The following is a 21,328-nucleotide window of genomic DNA, read 5'->3' on the forward strand; positions in this document are numbered from 1 at the left end:
TTAAACGTACCAATATTTCCCTACCTTTTTTTTGTAGGATTATAACTAGGTGTTGTTTTTGGATAAATATGGTGAGAGTTTGTGTGCTTAGCAAACGGGAGTGGCAGAGAACCTTCTCATTGTCTTTTGTTGATTCCTTGATTTGGGCAGGCATTAGTTTGTAGGTGGAGTAAATTTGTAGGTTGCATATGTGTAGGTACTCTAAGTAACTTTTGCGTGTATGAAACACCCTTCTACGTGCATGAGAAGGCGTTGTATGTGTATGAAATACCTTTCTACGTGCATGCAATTTGTCGACTTTCGGTTCCGTTTATATGCTAAATTGTAATATGGGGGCACAATTATGTCACTTGATTATGGCCTTTTTTAATGAGACTTGTAATGATAATTACCCCATTTGTCAGGGGGTTGTCGTTTTAAAATCCCAAAGTAACTTGCATATTCACATGCATGAGAAGGCGTTATATGTGTATGGAACAGCCTTCTACATGCATGAAATTTTTCAAAACACAATTACTTGCGTTATTTAGAGATTGCCTAGACTATGCTTGGTCATGGCCTGTGTCGTGCTCGTGTCGTGCTTGAGCGTCGTGTCGTGCTTGAGCGTGCCTGACTAATTCTTCAACTTTAAGCCAACTCCTATGTATTTTGAGCGTGTCGTGCTGGGTCGTGCCTAAATTATGGCCTAATGTGCTGATAGGATTGGCCCGACTTCTTCAATAATCACTCACATTTAAGTTTCGAGACTTGAAATGAGAATTAAAGCCCACATTTAAGTTTTGAGACTTGAAATGAGAATTAAAGCCCAAAGTAATATAACTAAATTAAGCCCAATTTATTTGTTAAATTATGGCCTTTTTAAATGACTTGTAATGAGAATTAACCTATGTCATGGGGAATTAACCCATTTGGGTTATCTGTGTTTAAAATGGCCTTCCATGTGCATGGAATAACCTTGTATGTGCATGATATTAAACGACTTGACGTACACGATGATGATTCAACTAATCACATTTTATTGCTGGCCTAATTTGGAGAAACAATGATCACATGTTTGAGCTTTTTAATTACCAAATTTGGAGAAACAATTATCACATTTTTCAGATGTCTTAATACTTTACTTGTGTGGATAAAATGACCTCGTACGTGCATTAAATGAGCTCGTATGTGCATGCCATAATTGCTCAGGGAAACACCTGTTTTCTATTCTTAAATCGAATCACAATTTCATCTTCTCAAATATACAATTTAAAAATCCGGGAGACTCCTGTTACATTTATTACAAAACAATTGTAAATGAAAAAAAATAATCCAAAAAACAAGTGTTGTCTCCTCAAATGATGCTCAAAAATTCCGCTGCACAAGTCCAATTCCTCACAAAAAACTTCAATCTCACACATAAGAAAGCAAATGTCAGCAAAGATAAAAATTAGAGGGAAACAAAAAGGGTAAAAATAGAAAACTTACGCTAATAAGAGACATCACTTACTCGACTATTTGTCAGTGATCCTTTGGTCAATCACAATTCCTGCTGTCGTGGTTCGCCATCTGCCCAAAAGCTTTGCATCTTCTTAGTGGTTTCTTATTGACTTCCCCCGCTCTTTCTCTTTGTGAAATCATTCTTTTTCCCGAGCCTTTGTTTTTGCATTGTCTTGGAGGCAAAATTGTAATTTCGCTAGGCACACTTGTTCCCAAGAGCATTCCAATTTCCGTATTTTTGTCCCTTTTCTTTCCAATACTACTATTACCACCATCATCAGCGACACTACTTGTTGTTTCTGCAAGTACCCTTTCCTTGAACCCGCGTAAAATGGTTAGTAACTCATCACAATTAATAGGACTCTGTTCAACTAGAGACACACAAGTGAACATTTCTGACCACAATTCAGTCAGTTTGTTCTTTTGTGCATCGACTGATCTGCAATCAGCAAGCAATTGCCCATCAAAATTGAAGATTGGCTGGCAGGTTGCTAGTTTGCTCCACCTATTAAGTAGGTATTCGCTTGGAATTTTTTCAAAACCATAATCTTTAAGGACACAGAGAATATGTCGACAGAGTATTCCATGTCTTTCAAATTTCTTGCAATTGCATACTAGTTTCACTTCAGCTGTCTTATAACCCACCTTATAGTCTTTCTTTCTCTCGCGATCCTTGACGTCTATGTAGATAATTGCATGATTCTTATCTTTTTCTTTGTCCCCAATGGCACATGTAAAGCATGCTGCTTTTATTTCCACTTTTAACTCCTCGAAAATTCTCGGAGTGTAGGTTTCTGCTGCATGCTTTTCTAGGTCTAGAGGAGTAGCCAAGTCAGGAAACGAGTACTTAGATTATGCAATCATTTTTGATTGAGCCCATCGTTGTGTATCCATTGCACTCTCAAAGCGCATCCAAAATTCAACAAGGATCAAATTTGGATTAGTGAAATTGCTAAAAAAAATGATTTTCTGACTTGGACCTCGAGGTTGTTCTCATCAACCCTCCTAAGAACAAGTCACGAAAGTAAGCTGGAATCCAAAATTGTCTAATGCCATACTTTTCCTGAAGCCACTCATTATCCGACAACCCATGAGCTTCCACAATGGTTGTCCATCTTTCCTTAAATTCAGCAGGCTCCACATCTTCACCCCAAACACATGAGTTTATCTCTTTCAAAAACTCAGTTTCTCTACATATCACAGGCCCTACCTTCTCTGGCAACTTCTTCAATATGTGCCACATGCAATATCTATGTTGCACTTTATCTTTAAAGACTTTCTTAAGTCTTCCTTCTATCCCCAAATCTTCGTCAGTTATTATACACACAGAATAACGACCCCCCCATAGCTTCTAGGAATCTCGTAAATAACCAAGCAAATGACTCCTTGCTCTCATTAATAAGAAGCCCATACCCAAAGGTCACACATCTCTTATGATGATCCACCCCTGTGAAAGGGGCGAATATCATTCTATACTTATTTTTCCTAAAGGTAGTGTCAAAGGATGTCATGTCCCCAAATAGAAATAATTTTTTATACTAATAGGGTCAGCCCAAAAAACATGTGACAATCTACCTTTCACATCTACCTCAAAGTCAAAGTAAAAGGATGGACACATTCTTGTTCTTTTCATAAAATGCTCAATAAGCATTTGAGCATCCCCTTCTGACAAGAACTTTTTGATATCCCTTGAAAAGTTTTTAAAGTTTTCCAATAAAGCACCCACATTCTGATAACCTCTGACATACTCCTTAAACATTCTATAGGTCATAACTGGACCTTTTTTAACCTTTGAGTTGTCAACTATCATTTTTTTATGAACTATATTCAATTCTCTCGTTTGCGTCAGATGTACCATTTTTAATGGTGTAGCTGGCATATGATTATGCCCTTCAACAAAACCATAAATTTGGTATTTATCGTTAGCAATTCGTTTAAAGTTAATCTTATCAAGGCAACCTACCCTAGTCCTTTGCCTACAGTGTTTTTTGCCTTTTGCTTCACATTTTCCAGCCTTATTACACAAACAAGTTTTATGTGTAGTGACACCCTGTTTATTCTTTTGTGAGTCTTTTCTAGTCACAAACCCGCATTCTTTTCCATATGCTTCATAAAAAGCAATACCGAGTTCAAGTGTATCAAAGACCATACCAATAACAGGCTTGAGATGGGTAGGACAACCAAAAATCCGTTTCATGTTGCTTGAACCGGATGCCTCCTCCTCCTCTGCATCCTCTATTACCTCTGCCTCGTCTACTACGTCATCTGCAAATGTGATGAAATTAAAGTAGAGTTAGGATTTAGATTTACTGGATAACTCAAGTATACAACAAAGACAGATTATATAGAACAAGATTCGATCATTCAATAGTTCAACAGAATTGTACCTTGTAAGATTTCAGGAACATCAATGTTAAGGGCAGATATTTCTGATATGGATTGAGATGCAATAACTTCAACCATCTATCCTTCATTTGTAATGTCATTTGTATTGACATTAGAAGAACTACGCGGCCCCATTGAGCTAAGAATGACATTGCTGCAATAACAACCACTTAAAATTAAATAACTAACAATAAAATCATATCAGGGAATTATTACTAAAAATAAATTTAAAAATTTTGATGCACATAGCAATAATTTGATGCACGTAGCTAATAGTTTGACGATTGTAAAACCTATCTAATTAAAATTAATCGATTAATTGAAAAATTACAAACAGATCAAACTATAAACCCTAATTTGACGCACATAGCAACAATTTGATGCACGTAACTAATAATTTGACGATTGTAAAACCTGTCTAATTCATAAAACTGAGCCAACAATATCACGATTTCAACCAATTTAAGCAATTTCCCATTTACCGAACCCTAATTTCTCAAATTACCGAACCCTAATTGCTCAAATTCAAGAATTTTAATCGATTAATTGAAAAATTGCAAACAGATCAAACTATAAACCCTAATTTGACGCACATAGCAACAATTTGATGCACGTAGCTAATAATTTGACGATTGTAAAACCTGTCTAATTCATAAAACTGAGCCAACAATATCACGATTTCAACCAATTTAAACAATTTCTCAATTTACCGAACCCTAATTTCTCACCACAACCGACACGAGGCGTCACACTACACTTTGTGAACCTTTTATCTTCTTAGGTATTAATTCAAATGTCAACAACAACTCACAGTGTAGTGTGACGCCTCGTGTCGGTTGTGGTGAGGTTCCTTGCTCTAATGTTGGTTCTGGTCAAGATGGTGAGGGTTCTACTGCTGTCTTAACAACCCCTACAATGCCAACTATTTCCACACCTACTACTTTGGTAACTTACACACCAGGTGGCACTGAGCAATGGATAAGTAGGATTGAAGAGAAGTTTACACCCGTGGTTGGCAAAACATTTGTGGACTTACAGTCAACAATGTTGTTCTATAAAATTTATGCTATTGCTTGTGGGTTTGAAGGAAGGAAGTCTTCAACTAAGAGGTTTAAAGATGGTGTTATTCGAACAAAATGCATGGTTTGTCATCGTCAAGGTTTTAATAACAGGAAAAATCGTCCTCCCAAAGCTGATGCAAAAACAACAACCGTTGAACTGGTGACAAAACAAAAGCTGGTGCAATAAGTGCAAATAGAAAAACAAAAACTGCTAAAACCAGTACGAAAAAGGGTGGAGGTACAGGTGCAGATGAAGCTAAGAGTTCCAATAAGCAAAGTGGTACAAGAATAACTAAAATTAAAAGGTGGGGTTGTGAAGCAATGATAAAATTCATATTCCATGAAAAGATGTACAAGATTGAACAATTCCGTGAGGGTCACAATCACCGAGTGACGCCTGTCAAAAATAGGGAATTTGAGAAACTTGCTGTTAATATAAATCAACTGAACGAATATCATAAGCAATTGATTATCCAAAATTCGAGATTGAATGTCGGGGCTAGTTTAACATACAAATTATGCAAGGAACAAGCAGAGGGTTTCGAAAATGTTGGAGCTACTCTTACGTAGTTCAAGAATTTCCAAAGGAATGTAAAGTGTCTACTTAATGGCAAGGATGGACATATGTTCATCTCTCGTTTAGAAACCCTCAGAGAAACAAAAGGTTTGGTATTTTCATATGAAACAGATGCTGACAGTGATTTGACAAGAATTTTTGGACAAATGCGGATTCCATCAGATGTTACGCATTGTTTGGTGATGCTATTTCATTCTATCCAACCTATGGAACGAACAAATATAACATGAAATTTGAACCTTTCACTGGCATTGACAATCACAAAAAGTCAATAACATTTGGATGCGTGCTTTTAGATCATGAAGACGATGACTCATTTATTTGGGCATTTCAGCAGTTCCTGAAAGCAATGGGTGGCAAAGAACCCAATTACATCATCAGTGACCAAGATGCCGGAATAATAAATGCAGTTCCAGGTGTGTTTGGAATATCTTAGTTTTGGGAAACTGCTTATTTATTTGGTGAATCTAGGAACATTATTCGCGAATCTTGAAGTTTATTTTGTGAATCATAGAGTGTGTTTTGTGAAACTTAGATCTTGATTTGTAAAACACAAAGCTAATATTCTTAAACTTGGTCATAAGTTGTTGAAATTGCCTATTTTGTTATTTCTCTTATCTTGTGAATCTGAGACCTTTTGTTTTGTGAATCTCAGACCTTATCTTGTGAATCTCAGACCTTGTTCAGTGAATCTTTGGGCTTGTTATGTGAAACTTGGTCGTGGTTTAAAATCATCTATTTTGCTCTTAATTTTGTAAATCTCAGACCTTATCTTGTGAATGTCAGACCTTGTTCAGTGAATCTTTGGGCTTGTTATGTGAAACTTGGTCGTGGTTTAAAATAATCTATTTTGCACTTAATTTTGTGAATCTCAGGCCTTATCTTGTGAATGTCAGACCTTGTTCAGTGAATCTTAGGGCTTGTTATGTGAAACTTGGTCGTGGTTTAAAATCATCTATTTTGCTCTTAATTTTGTGAATCTCAGACGTTATCTTGTGAATCTCAGACCTTGTTTAGTGAATCTCAGGGCTTGTTATGTGAAACTTGGTCGTGGTTTAAAATCATCTATTTTGCTCTTAATTTTGTGAATCTCAGACCTTATCTTGTGAATCTCAGACCTTGTTCAGTGAATCTTTGGGCTTGTTATGTGAAACACAAAGCTAATATTCTTAAACTTGGTCATAAGTTGTTGAAATTGCCTATTTTGTTATTTCTCTTATCTTGTGAATCTGAGACCTTGTTTAGTGAATCTTAGAGCTTGATTTGTGACCAAAGATCTCTGACAATAGATAATGTGGATTTTGTGACTTGCAGCCGTGTTCAAAAAAGCAAGACATCGCTTTTGCATGTGGCACATTATGAAGAAAGTAACAGACAAGGTTGGGAGCACAATTTGCAAAGAGACTGATTTCTTAAGTCGTCTGAACAATGTTGTCTGGAGCGAGTACTTGGAGCCTGGGGAATTTGAAGAGAATTGGGCTAAGGGCATTAGCGAGTTTTTGTTAGAACAAAATAAATGGTTGACTGACAAGTTTGCGGAACGAGATCAGTGGATACCCGCTTATTTCAGGAATGTGCCGATGGGCAACATTTTAAAAACCACACAAAGATCAGAGAGTTCGAATAGCTTCTTCAAGAGATTTGAATATAAATATGGGAATTTCGTAGAATTTTGGATGAGATTTGAGAGTGCCATGGACCAACAAAGGCACAATCTAAAGCTTCTTGAAGCACAGAGTCACAACTCAATGCCTGAAACCCTATTCGGGTCAAACTGGGAGGCCCATGCAGTGAAGGTCTATACACATGAAGTGTTCTTTGACATCCAAGAGGAGGTTAAATTTTTGGTAAATGCGTGTAGTGTTTGTGGATACACCCCACCAGATCCAGTAACTAACTTTGAAGTTTCAATTGTTGAGGACGCGAACAAGCGAAAAAGATATGCAGTTGAGTACAATAGGAGAACAATGGATGTCCGTTGTGCATGTAAATTGTTTGAAAGGAAAGGTATCTTATGCAACCACATCATTTGGATTTGCTCGGGAAAGTTTAAGGAAATTCCTGAGAAATACATTTTGCGTAGGTGGAGAAAGAATGCACTCAGAAACCCGGTTTATGATTTGAATGGAAATCTACTGGAAAACAATGATCTTACTGGTAATAGTAAATTTGGAATGTCTCGGGTGTGGTCTGAGATTTACGCAACTGTTGGTGTGCTCAAAAGAAAAGAAGAAGAGTCTGATATGAGAGAGTTTGCCAAGCTAATAAAAGAATTCCGAGAGAAGTTGGAGCCAAACCCAAAGCCTTTGACCAAAGAACAAGAATTGGAGGCCCTTCTCAACTGCAAGGCTCCAAAAGAAATCAAGATCTTACCACCTAAAATCTCTAGAAACAAAGGTAGTGGTAAAAGGATGGTGAGCAGCAAAAATAAGGCGATTATGAAGGCAAAAAAACCGAAAAGGTTGTGTGCTAAGTGTAAACGCGTGTCACACCATGATAAAAGAAATTGTCTAAATGAGTTTGCAGAGCATCCTCCTGAGAATCAAGTATGTATAATTCTACTCTTGTCTTTCCATTTTAGTATTGCTTGAAAACGCAACTACTATTGTCTACTAATTCTTTTTTTTTTTTCTAAAAAAAGTATCTAATAAAGGTTTGATTCTTCACATAGGGAGACACATCGGAAGAAGAGGAAGAGGTCGAGAATGAAGAATGATGTAATGGAGTATTATTAAGCAGCGAGAATAGAGATGACGATTGAAGAAGACAAGTTTTAAGCTCGTTTTATTTTTGTCAATTTAATGGAGTATTCTTAAGCAACGAGAATAGAGATGACGATTGAAGAAGACAAGTTTTAAGCTCGTTTTATTTTTGTCAATGTTATGAATCCTATGAATCCTGGACCTTATTTTGTGAAACTGGAACGTAAAATTGTGAAACCTGCTTCTGAATCTAGCATCAAGCGTTTTTATCATTTCAGACCTTGTTGAGTGAATCTTGTTCAGTGAATCTCAGGGCTTGTTCTGTGAATCTTAGGGCTTGTTCTGTGAAACTTCGTCGTGGTTTAAAATCATCTATTTTGCTCTTAATTTTGTGAATCTCAGACCTTATCTTGTGAATCTCAGACCTTGTTCAGTGAATCTTAGGGCTTGTTCTGTGAAACTTGGTCGTGGTTTAAAATCATCTATTTTGCTCTTAATTTTGTGAATCTCAGACCTTATCTTGTGAATCTCAGACCTTGTTCAGTGAATCTTAGGGCTTGTTCTGTGAAACTTGGTCGTGGTTTAAAATCATCTATTTTGCTCTTAATTTTTTGAATCTCAGACCTTTTGCTCAACTCAATGTCAATGTCAATGTCAAACTTGGTCGTGGTTTAAAATCATCTACTTTACAACTATCAAATATCTTTACAAGAGTCTATGAAGGCAACAATCTTTATAGGAGCCTCGACCCACTTTTGCTCAACTTAATGTCAATGTTAAATTAGCTCAAATTGCTCAACTCAATGTCAAATTAGCTACATAAGTCACATAAGTGACCCTGAAAAATTATTACGACTTTACAACTATCAAATATTTTTACAAGAGTTGATGAAGGCAACAATCTTTACAGGAGCCTCGACCCACTTTTGCATATTATGACTTCACGGACAATTATCTTCTTTAATTAAACACCTATACAACCAAAAACAAGTACAATCGACTTATTTACGAAATATTCGCCAAAGTTATGAAGAAATGAACTTCACATTATTTTTAAGACAATGAAGTGTACCTTTTTAGTATTTTTATCCCATCTAAGTAGTTCCAATATGATCGATTTTCGATATTGTGTCAATTTCTGCAAAGAGCGACATATATTAATGAAGTATATAGGTTGGTTGTCTATATACTTCATTATAGGTTGGTTGTCTATAAGATTCACTGAACAATGTCTGAGATCACAAGATAAGCCTTTATTTTCGTATATTAATGAACTTACCTCAAAATATTCACTTTTGGTCCATAAACTATCATCGTTCAAGGCACTCAACCACTTCAACAGAAAAACTCCACAATCATAACTAGACAAAAAAAACAGTAAATGGTTTAAAATCAACAAGCTCAAAATAATAACTATTGATCTGTTAACAAAAGGAAAAAGATACATGCTTACATACCTTGTTGTTTGTTGAGGGACTTCGAGATTGACAAATTCGTTCGTGTGCATGAACTGCAAAGATTTATATGACTCTCCCAAAATAGATGAAACATGATGTATCTGAAAAAGAAAAGGCAACGGAAAATTCACGTGGTACCCTCAAACTTTGTCATTTTTCACGTGGTATCCAACTTTTTAAGTTTGTGCACATAATATCCTTGAAATTTTATTTTCAAGCACAACGTGCCCTTTTTATCGTTTTTAAAATTTTCAATTGGTCATAAATTATAGACTAGAAATTGGAATTGACTAATTTTTTTTAAAAAATTGATTACCTCTTCGAGATCTATAAATTGATAAAACGAAAATGGTCATTCGGAAATTTAAGATCGAAGATATGGTTGATTTGAGATTTTCGTTAAAAAAAACCTTTAAAATGTCAGTCAACAATTTTTTTTCACAAGTCGTAGATTATGACGAGATAATAATTTTAGGTAAAAAAAATTGGCCGACTCTGAATTCCGGTCTAGGAGTTATACGCAATTGAGTTTTTTTACAGCAACAAAAAGGTATGTTATGCATAAAAATCAAACATGGAGGGTATAATGTACAGAAACTTAAAAACTTGGGTACCATGTGCAAAATGGAAAAGTTCGAGGGTACCACGTGAATTTTCCGAAAAGGCAATAATAAGATCAAAATATATTTTGGAGTATACTTTTAAAAGAAAAGGCAATAACAATATTTTGGAAAAAAAAAATCATACAAGCTCTTTGGCATGCTTGTTGTCAAGATCCACATTAACAGCCACGCATGAGTCAAGGATGAAATTTTTTCCCTGCTTTATATCACAGACACAAGCCCACCAATGTTGCGGCAGCGTGTTACTATGGAAAGGGATAAAAACCTGAGATAGTAAATGTACAAGATAAACCAAGAGATTAATGCTATAATAAGGAAAATAAGGTCCAGGATTCACAAAATAAGGTCAAGGATTCACAAAACAAGTTCACAAACTAAGGTCAAGGAGTTCACAAAATAAGGTACAGGATTCACAAAACAAGGTCCAGGATTCACGAATTAAGTTCCAGGATTCACAAATAAGTTCACAAAATAAGTTCCAAGATTCACAAAATAAGTTCCAAGATTCACAAAATAAGCTCCTAGATTCACAAAATAACATCAAGGATTCACAAAATAAGTTCACAAATAACGTCAAGGATACATAAAATAAGTTCACAAAATAAGGTATAGGATTCACAAAATAACGTCAAGGATTCACAAAATAAGTTCACAAATAAGTTCACAAAATAAGTTCACAAAATAAGTTCAAAAAATAAGCTCCAAGATTCACAAAATAAGGTTCAGGATTCACAAAATAAGGTCCAGGATTCACAAAATAAGTTCACAAAATAAGGTCCAGGATTCACAAAATAAACTCCAAGATTCACAAAATAAGTTCCAAACATATCAATGACCTACAAATAAGTAAAATAAACATCACAAATATCTGACCTTGTCGATGTGGCTACCATCAATTGGAGTGTCACTGTCCTTTATGTATGGACCCCAAATAACGGGGTTGTTTTCTCGATGAAGACCCTACAAGTCACAAGAAGGAAATTTTAGAGTCAAAGCAACTTTAAGAACGCAGAATACTTGAATATCAACATATAAAGGATTTGAGACTGACAAATATTATTGTTGGCAAGTAGAGTAAATTTCTTCTACTAAGTGTGCACTTAATTCCAGATATATCAATGACCTACAAAATTAAATTTGTTAGGAAACATACACATCGAGTGACGTGAACAAAATGAAAACATGGGCAGGAAAAGGAAAATAATACTCAGGGGTTACTTACCTGATCCGTAATAAGGCCTTTCGGTCCAAGGCTATGCAAAGCATCTCTTGTGACTTCCATCCACGGAGTGGACACCATAACCTCACTTCATTATTGATAAAATTCAATTAGTAGATATATTTATTACAATAAAAAAAATCAAAAAATCAAAGCAAAAATATGACATTACTGTTGAGTTTTCTTTGATCTCTTTCGAACAAAATTCAGCAATTCCGTGTCAGTGTATTGAGGCCATTCTAGTGCATCATTTTGTATTATTTCTCTGGATAGGCTCTCTTGATCGCACGCCCTCAACTCCTTACTGGCAGATGGTTTATCGAGGCCGGAAACAATTGGTGTAGAAGGAGGATCACTGTTCCCTACCACAGGAGGAGGAGTAGAAGTCGCAGGAGTAGCTAGAACAGTAACGATGGGGTGAGTAGGCTCACTGTTCTCAGAACATGTAATAATTTGATCACACTCCCTCAACTCCTTACTGGCAGTTGGTGTAGAAGGAGGATCACTGTTCCCTACCACAGGAGGAGGAGGAGCAGTAGAAGTCGCAGGAGTAGCTAGAACAGTCACAGTGGGGTGAGTGGGCTCATTGACGGAAGGGACATCATCAATAACACTGGAACTTGTTTGCATATCTCTTTCACTTGTTCTCCTCCTATTGTACTCAACCCATCGTTCTTGATTATGATGATAATCCGCTACCACTGTGGGCTCAGAATGGTCAGGTTGTTCATCATTGACGGGAGGAACATCATCATTGACGGGAGGGAAATCATCAATAGCAGTATTATGAGAGGGAAATAAAAGATGATCAGGTTGTTCATCAGCTTGAATACAAGACGTTGAAGGTTCACCAAGTGGTATGATTTGGCATTCTGGTTTTGATGGTGAACGACGTGACTGTATTGGTTGCAAAACTTCATTCATCACGTCCAATGCCTCCAACAATTCAGCTAGATTATCCCCACTATTACCATCCACACTCTCCTGGACATTACCCTCCACACTCTTTTGTACATTACCCTCCTCATTATTGTCTTCTTGAGATAACCTAAAACCATCTCCCATACCATCTACAGCTGCAACTAGTTTAGAAACTGTTGCTGAGGAAGGTAGTTTGCTCAGAGCTTGGCTAGCAAGAGTTTTATACTCCACGAAAGCTTGAGCCATGACCTTTGCGGAAACCGCAAGTTTATTAACAAACTCAGTAGTACTACCTGAATTATTAGGTAGAAGAGGATCAACATTTGCGGAAAGCGCAAGTTTATTAATAAACTCAGTAGGAGGATCAGAAGGTTCTTCTTCTTCAAAATGTTGTTGTTCACTTGTTGGCTTTGAAGACTGCCTAAACTCAATAGTAGGCAAATGTGCACTCGGTGGCTTTGAAGACTGCCTAAACTCAATAGTAGGCAAAAGTGCATGTGCCTTATACTGAGTGATGACCAGTGGAGGCTCAATAGAACCCCTGCCGAAAGTTTTAATGTCCGAATATTTGTCATTCACTTCCTCCTTAAGTCTCTTGGATATAGCTTCTTTAGTCCAAGTTGAGAGCGTTGGAAACTGCCGAGTAACAAGGCGTGCTTTGAAGACACATCGGTCTAGATAAATAAAAACCAAGACCATAATAGGTCCACCAAACCAATTTTCTTTCAGCTTTTTGGTCTTCCACTCCTCCTTTTGCCAAGACACAACTTGGAAAGCCAATTTACGTTTGATAAAATTGCACCAGTTGAATTCGGAGATCAACTCAGTGTTTACCAAACTTTTAAGAAGTCTCAAACTTACACGATTGCCTACAACACCGCCTAAAAGAGCATTAAAGATATAAATGATGAAAGTCCGTTTGAAATCATCTCCACCATCTCTTTGTGTAGAGAGCTTTTGCATAATGTGTTTGAGCTCAATGGAACTACCTTTGTATTGACTTCTGAACTCCTCCAAAACAGACACATAAGAAGGGCACTTATCTCCAATTTTTGCTTCTTCGACAATGTTTGGACCCATTGGCAATCCAAGGCACATTGATATCTTCCTCTAAAACAAGGAGTTTCCCATCACACAACGATCCTGTAAAGGGGTCATAATTTAAAACTAGCCAGTACGCCAATTGAGCCGGAACAACATTTGTTTTAAGATGCAATAGAGAACCAAATCTCATTTCTTGTATAGCTTCAATCTGCTTATCTGATGGTGGATTCTCCTTATTGTTGAGAAAGTTGTAAAGCCCAGCAGGAGACATCCGAGTCCTCAACACAGGCAGTCTGTCTTTGTAAATTCTTGTCTTTTTTGTAGGTGGCTCAGAGAGTGGTTCAGTAGCTTCAGTAGGTGCTTCAGTAGAATCAGCAGCTGGTTCAACATGTTGCTTCATTTTAGCTTGCTTCCTATGGCAAAATAACATCAGAACCAAGTAAGTTTGATAATAGAGAAGGTGATTTCATGCCCTTATTAACAAGTATAACAATATTATCTTCTAGTTTCACAAAACAGGGTCTAAGATTCACACAATTAGGTCCTAGATTCACACAAGTACGTCCTAGATTCACGAAATGCAAATGAGATGTAGCCACTGAAAACTTAACCAACAATACATTTAAAAACTGGCAATATAGAAGGATAAGATAATGAAAACAGAGAAGGTGATTTCATCCACTTATTAACAAGTATAACAATATTATCTTCCAGTTTCACAAAACAAGGTCTGAGATTCACACAATTAGGTCCTAGATTCAAACAAGTAGGTCCTAGATTGACGAAATGCAAATGAGATGTAGCTACTGAAAACTTAACCGACAATACATTTAAAAACTGGCAAAGAACATGCATCCAAAGAACATGCATCCAAAAGAACGATAAATTAATCACAAAATCATATGCAAGAGAATCGAAATATACTAAAAAAACCCTAAACCCTCAATAACAAAAACCCTAAACCCTCAATAACAAAAACTGGCAAAAATCCTAAACCCTCAATAACAAAAACCTGCATAATAAAAACAATAATTTGACGAATTAAAGAAGTTGATTGAAAATTACAGTGAAAATACGAAACAAAAGAAGGATGAATCGAAACTTGAGAAAGTAGATAGAAAATACCTAATTTGCGGATGATAGCGATAGTAGAAACAGTAATGCTAATGGGAGACGGAAAGCTCAATAATAATGGCGGATAATGGCGAAGACGGATCTGAAATTGGAGCACTGAATATGGAAGTTGAAGAGAGAGACACTTTGTAACACCCCCATACTCCAAGTGCCTTACCAGGACCACTCAGGTATAAGGATGCCACCATCTCGGTTACCCGAGGCATGATAATCATAAGACAATGAAGAAACATACTTTATTAAATAAGTTTAAGTGATTACATTATAAAACCAAAACTAACAAAAGGAATTACAAGGTTCTCATACGGTCTACAGCTAAAACTATCAAAGCTACTAGACTTCGTCGACACAAATGGAAGACTTCTAACAGCCACGTGATGACTCATCCCGGCTATCCCATACGCGTCATATCACACTGCTCAATAACCGCTCACCACCCCGAATGGATCACCACGTTTTTAAAACATTTAAACGGGTCAAGATTAATCACACAATTCAATACATATATCAACAATAAGATAAACAGAGATACAAACCGAACCGTCACACACACACACACACACCACCAACTCCCATCGTCTCAATACGACCGTCCACTTTGGACCCGCCACGCGCTGGGGGACCGCAGCCGTTCCCACCTAAGCCCCGCTCATCGTACGAGCGATAACCCTGCTCATTAATGTGCACATCCCCTTCCGTGGCGGGTTCCACGAAGGGCGAAACTAGGGCGTGAGATCACTCCCGCAAGTGACCCCACTCAGCCGAGAACGCATCTCGAGAACCATCACAAACACAACCACAATCACAATCACAATTACAATTACAATCATCGTAAATCAATCAACTAACTACAGCACATCACCAATATCCCATTATGGGACTAATACTGAGTAGGAAATCCTACCTGGATAGCACAACACGCAGACGGTATCTACAAATTGTCTCAAAACGCCTCTTCTATGAACTCTCCTCCTACCATACAACACATAGATACTACTATTCAATTACTATTCATAAAAACCCCCAATTCCTAAATTAGGGTTTCACTAATCTTAACAAAACATTATATAAATTACATTAAAAGCTTACCCTCGACGCAAGGACTCCAACGACACAAACTACGATGCAAACCGACCGTCTGAACTCCGGGAATTGTCAAGAACGCGATTAGGAAGAAGACAAGTTGCTTTCTCTCTTAAACAGGTTTTAGGTTTTGTAAAAAGTGATTTAGAACAAAGACGAATTGGTTTAAATACCTTAATCGCGTAATTAACAAAACCCGAGAAAACTCCCCCGTAAAACCGGACACTCGATCGAGTACCCAAGGTACTCGATCGAGTACCCCCCTACTCGATCGAGTACCCCAGCTACTCGATCGAGTACCCAACAGGTCAGAAACTATTTTATTTCGCAACTTGCCCTTACTCGACAGAGTAAGGGCTACTCGATAGAGTAAGGGCTACTCGATAGAGTACCCCAAGACTTATAAATACGGAGTATTACACACTTAGTGAATATGGAAGTTGAAGAGAGAGCACTGAATATGGAAGTTGAAGTGAAATTTGAAATTGCGAAATTTTGTGAAACTGGACCACGTGGATCTTTACTTAAGAATACATGACTCCTAATTTTGAGAATCTTGGAACTAATTACGTGAAACTGGAGCATGAAATTGTGAAACTAAGTCTTGAATAGTTGACTTTCACTTAAGATCTTTCTTTTACTCAATGTTGTGAATCCTAAAACTTATCTTGTGAAACTGGAACATAAAATTATGAAACCTAGACCTGAATCCAGCATTAAGTATTTTTGTGAATTTAGTCTTTAGTCTTTTTTATAATGTGGATTTTGATCAAAATTTAGTCTTTAGTCGATGTCATTGTTTCCCAATGAAGTAAAGCCTAAATCCAACATCGTTTCCCAATTTAGCCTGAATCCAGCATCGTTTTCCAATGAAGTAAAGCCTTTAGTTGATGACATTTAACATGTAATTGTGCCAAAGCTATATCCAGACTTGCATCCATTAATCATGTAATGTACATAATACAGAAAAAGATGCGAATCAAATGAGAAGGCGACTTGCATTAAACAACTTTGTCTCTCAATAAAAGACCGTCATACGAAGTACACCCGTCTCATCTTATGGTCAAATTCAAGTTTCACAATTTCTTATAGCATTACATTCTCGACTACTAAATACATTCTCAACTACTCAAATACAAGACTACAGACTAATCAATTCATGGTACCATTACAAACAAACAAGGTCATATGGTCGAATTTCACCATTTCGAATATTGAGTACATAACCACAAGATAGATATAGCAGGCCTGCTGAAGCAAGGGATGTCCGCCAGTGAACACATATCCATCGGAGAAAGATCATTTGCTTGCAAAAAGACTGTCATGTCATCAATGAAACACCTATACCATCAAAAACAAGTAACAATTAAGAGATTTTCACCCAACTTATTTACAAAATGTTCACCAAAGTTATGACCAAATGGACTTTGCATTAATTTTAAGTCAAGCAAGTGTACCGTTTTTGTATTTTTATCCCATTTAAGAAGTTCCAATATTATCTTCTTTCGATAGTCAGGCAATTTCTGCAAAAGAGATTTTCATACAGTATAGTATATATTTAATATGTAGCAATGGCAAGGTAGGAGGCAAAACCCATAAATTTATACCTCGAAATATTCACTGTTGGTCCATAAACTTTCATTGTCCAACCTATCCAACCATTTCAGCACAAACACTCCACAATCAAAACGACAAATAAATAAACATTTATGAGTAAAAGAAACATCTCAAGTGAAGATCAACTATTCAACCATTCATTTCAGCAATATGGGATTGGGTAATTGGTTTTGGTCAGAGAGGGACCATTCAAACTTGTACGATAAAAACACAAATATAGCCTAAAAAACGAAGATACATAGTTACATACCATGTTTTTTGTTGAGGGACTTTAAGGTTGACAATTGGGTTCATGTACATCAACCGCAAAGGTTCAAATGCAGATGAACCACCACAAAGAACAGATGAAACTTGGTACAACTGAAATATGAAAAAGCCAATAGAACTTAAAAATATGACAGGGTTATATTTTTAAGAAACTAAAGATAAATACTCTAAAATATTTTGGGAAAAAATCATACAATCTCGTGGGTTGTGTGGTTATCAGGATCCGCATGTAAATCGGTGCTCGAGTCGAGGATGAAATTTACTTTTTGCTTTAAATCGCAAACGCAAGCCCACCAATGATGACACTTATCGTTAAGCATAGGGATAAAAACCTGCAATAGACAAACCAATTAACAATACACATGAACGAAAAAAAATAAAAAAGAACATAAATAGCAGAAGAGGGATCTTTCACCTTTTGGATATTGCTCCCATCAAATGGAATGTAATCAGACTTCAGGTATAGACCCCAAATAGCTGGGTTGCGTTCTTCATGAACGGTCTGCATGTGACAAAAGTAGGACCATTTTAATAAACCAGAGCGGAACAACATTAAAAAAGCAAATACTTGAATATCAACATCTAAAGGATTTGAAGCTCACATATACTGTGGTTGGCAAGTAGAGGAGATCTGATCTACCGATTGTGGACTTAACTCCAAACATATCAATCACCTATAAAATCAAATTTAACAAAACATAGGTAAAGGATTCACAAAATAAGTTCCAGCATTCACAAAATAAGGTCCAGGATTCACAAAATAAGGTCCAAGATTCACAAAACAAGTTCCAGGATTCACAAAATAAGTTCACAAAATAAGTTCCAAGATTCACAAAACAAGTTCAAGGATTCACAAAATAAGTTCTAGGATTCACAAAACAAGTTCTAGGATTCACAAAAAAAAGTAAAATGAAACATGAAAAGAAAAAAGAAAGGAAAATGATACTTACCTGATCCATAACAAAGCCACGTGGTCCAAGGGTCTGTAAAGCATGTCTTCTTACTTCCATCCACGGAGTGGACACCATAGCGTCACTTAAATATTAAGGAAATGCAATTAGTCAATATCTCTCACAATATAACTTTTATATTGTAAAATCAAAGGAAAATCATATCACTTTTATATTGTAAAATCAAAGCAAAATCATTACAATTTAGTTTGTGCCGATTTTGATCTGCAAACATAATCCAACAACTGCTGGTCACTGTAAGGAAGTGGTCGAGAGCCACTGCCACAATACGAACATATAACATTATTTAATCACCTAAAGTACTAAAGAATGTAAAGGTTTTGCAAGAAAAATTTGATAATATTAAAAGAAGAAGGTTCTTACAGCGGTACACGACTCCATTCTAGTGCATCTTTTTTCACTCTATCTCTTAATACGTTCTTATCACATGTAATAATGTGATAGCACACCCTCAATGCAAAACGCTTCATCTGAGCTTCCTATAAATGGAAAAAGGTGAAAAATAATGTGTTGCAAACTTATAAAAATTTATATTTATCAATGTATAATTAGAGTTGAAAAAGTAATCTTACAGTATATATGGTTATTGGACAATCACTTTTGTTTCCTTTGTAATTCTCCAATATGTTCAATAAATAGAGGCCATTATCTATTTCATCAGAAGTTAGGTTTGATTTTGGGATAAACACTTCGGGCGTCCACAAAATACTTGTCAGTGCTGTCAACTTTGGTTTAAGAAGCCGGATGAGCTTTTCTTTCTGTATGAACAAAAGAGAAATTAGTCTTTCTTAGCATAGGTATAAACAAAACTTATTTTGTGAGGTACAACACACTATCTAGGAATCATGTAAGGTACTATACTGTCAAAACAGACACTAGCTACGAAATTGCACCAGTTGAACCATACATCTTAGTTTGTAAAACTTGGAGTGAAATGGTAAAGGACAATAGGTTCAAAAAATAAGATCTAGGATTCACAAAATAAAGGCCTACTTTCACAAAGCCCCCTATTTTGTCCTTTTCCTTTTTTGGTGAGCCTCAGACCTTGTTTTGTGAATCTCAGACCTTGTTCACTGAATCTTAGGGCTTGTTTTGTGAAACTTGGTCAACATAAGTGGTATAAAATCATCTATTTTGCTCTTAAATTTGTGAATCTCAGACCTTATCTTGTGAATCTTAGGGCTTGTTTTTGTGAAACTTGGTCAACATAAGTATTTAAAGTGATAAGATTCACAAACCTTAAGTGTAGGCTTCATAAAATAAAGTCATACATTCACAAAGTCATTTCCTAGTAGAATCACAATAACACACATTTTTCCTAAGCAAAATGGAAACAATAGACGTACCACAGGTTGTATAAAATAAGAATAATCAACAGATCTGCCTTTCATAGGATGGATGATTTGCACTTTGCTACTTTTAGTTCTGAGGTCGATACAAATCAAGAAAGGTGGGCATGAGGCGGAGACTATTGGAGCGCAAACCTGAAAAAGGACAAAAAGTAAACTGAATTAAAAAGACAAAAATGCAGTGAATAAAAAAGACAAAAATGAACTTAAGTTGAAATATAAGTAAACCAAAATCAAAGACTTACTAGTTGAACTGCAGAAACATCAACATTGGAGAGACACTGAGAACAAAAAATAAGATCAGTATGAGTAACGATTAAAAGTCAACATCATGTAAAATAGACTTGGAGAATTGGATAAAGTAGAGAGTAATAAGACTAACACTTTCATTTCTATACGGCACAAATAAACGAGAAGGGGAAGTCCGGGATTTGAATATCTCAATACTATTTAAGATCTCACAATACACATCTATGACATGAGATGATATCCGATCGCTTTCAGCCACACGCTTCAACTGGCTCCTTGTCAAAGTCCGACATTGACTTTGGAAAAGAATCTCCGTTTCATCATATGATTCGCCAAGTATAAAATCTAATACTTGTTTCTCAGCTTGATTCAAATCCCTAAAAATATTAAGATTTGTTTGCAAATAAGGTGATCGGAAAACTTCAGCTGGAATTACAACCCTCCTCTTACCACGACCCGGAACATCCTCTTCAATTGGTAATGGAGATAAGGGAAATGGGTTTGCAGCAGTAGTTGGGGTTTTGCAAGGAACACTGGCAATCGACTTTGCCAAATGACGTGGCGATCGATGAATATAGACATTACTGACAGATGGTTTATCGATTGTTCAAACAAGTGGAGTATCTGGTAGGGAAATAACATCAAGAGTTGTATTCCGTATCACAGTAGTAGGAGGAGTAGGAGGAGTAGCTGTTATCTCAATAATTGTAGGCTCAATGACGTCCTTGTCAGAAAGAACATCATCCAGAGCAGCGTGAGAGGATGTGTTCCCTACCAAAAGAGTGGGCTCAGTGAAAGGAGGGATGACATCCACAAGGAGGGATGACACAGCAGCATATGTATCAGGCTCAGGCTCAGGTTCAGACAACAAATGGTCATCAGCTGCTAGGAGCCTAAAGGATGGGTATTCTGCATTTGGTGGTGGTGAATGATGTGGCGCTATTGGTTGCAAAGCTTCACCCATCGCATCCAATGCCGCCAACAAATCAGCCTCAGTTCACCCATACAAATTATCCACATTCTCCCCAGCTTTCTCCACATTCTCCCCACCTTTCTCCACATTCTCATGAATATCGTCAACCACTTTCTCAACGATATTCTCATCCACAATGTCCGACACCTTTTCCTCATTCTTCACATCCTTCAGATTTTCAGCATCATCCTCTTGTTGAGATAACTTAAAACCTTCT

At 36.6% G+C, this 21,328-nt stretch overlaps 1 protein-coding gene across 1 annotated transcript; it reads right to left on the reverse strand.

Moving 5' to 3' along the window:
- Nucleotides 1-1,515: 1,515 nt before the first annotated feature.
- Nucleotides 1,516-3,942, reverse strand: LOC141640819 (protein FAR-RED IMPAIRED RESPONSE 1-like). Its single transcript, XM_074449500.1, has 4 exons — nt 3,867-3,942; nt 3,055-3,744; nt 2,500-2,772; nt 1,516-2,294 (listed from the first exon to the last, which is right to left on the reverse strand). The coding sequence occupies exons 1-4, from the start codon at nt 3,940-3,942 to the stop codon at nt 1,516-1,518; spliced, it is 1,818 nt and encodes a 605-aa protein (XP_074305601.1).
- Nucleotides 3,943-21,328: the final 17,386 nt, after the last annotated feature.

Source organism: Silene latifolia, chromosome 2 (genome assembly GCF_048544455.1).
Source record: "Silene latifolia isolate original U9 population chromosome 2, ASM4854445v1, whole genome shotgun sequence".
In the NCBI taxonomy this organism is placed as follows: domain Eukaryota; kingdom Viridiplantae; phylum Streptophyta; class Magnoliopsida; order Caryophyllales; family Caryophyllaceae; genus Silene; species Silene latifolia.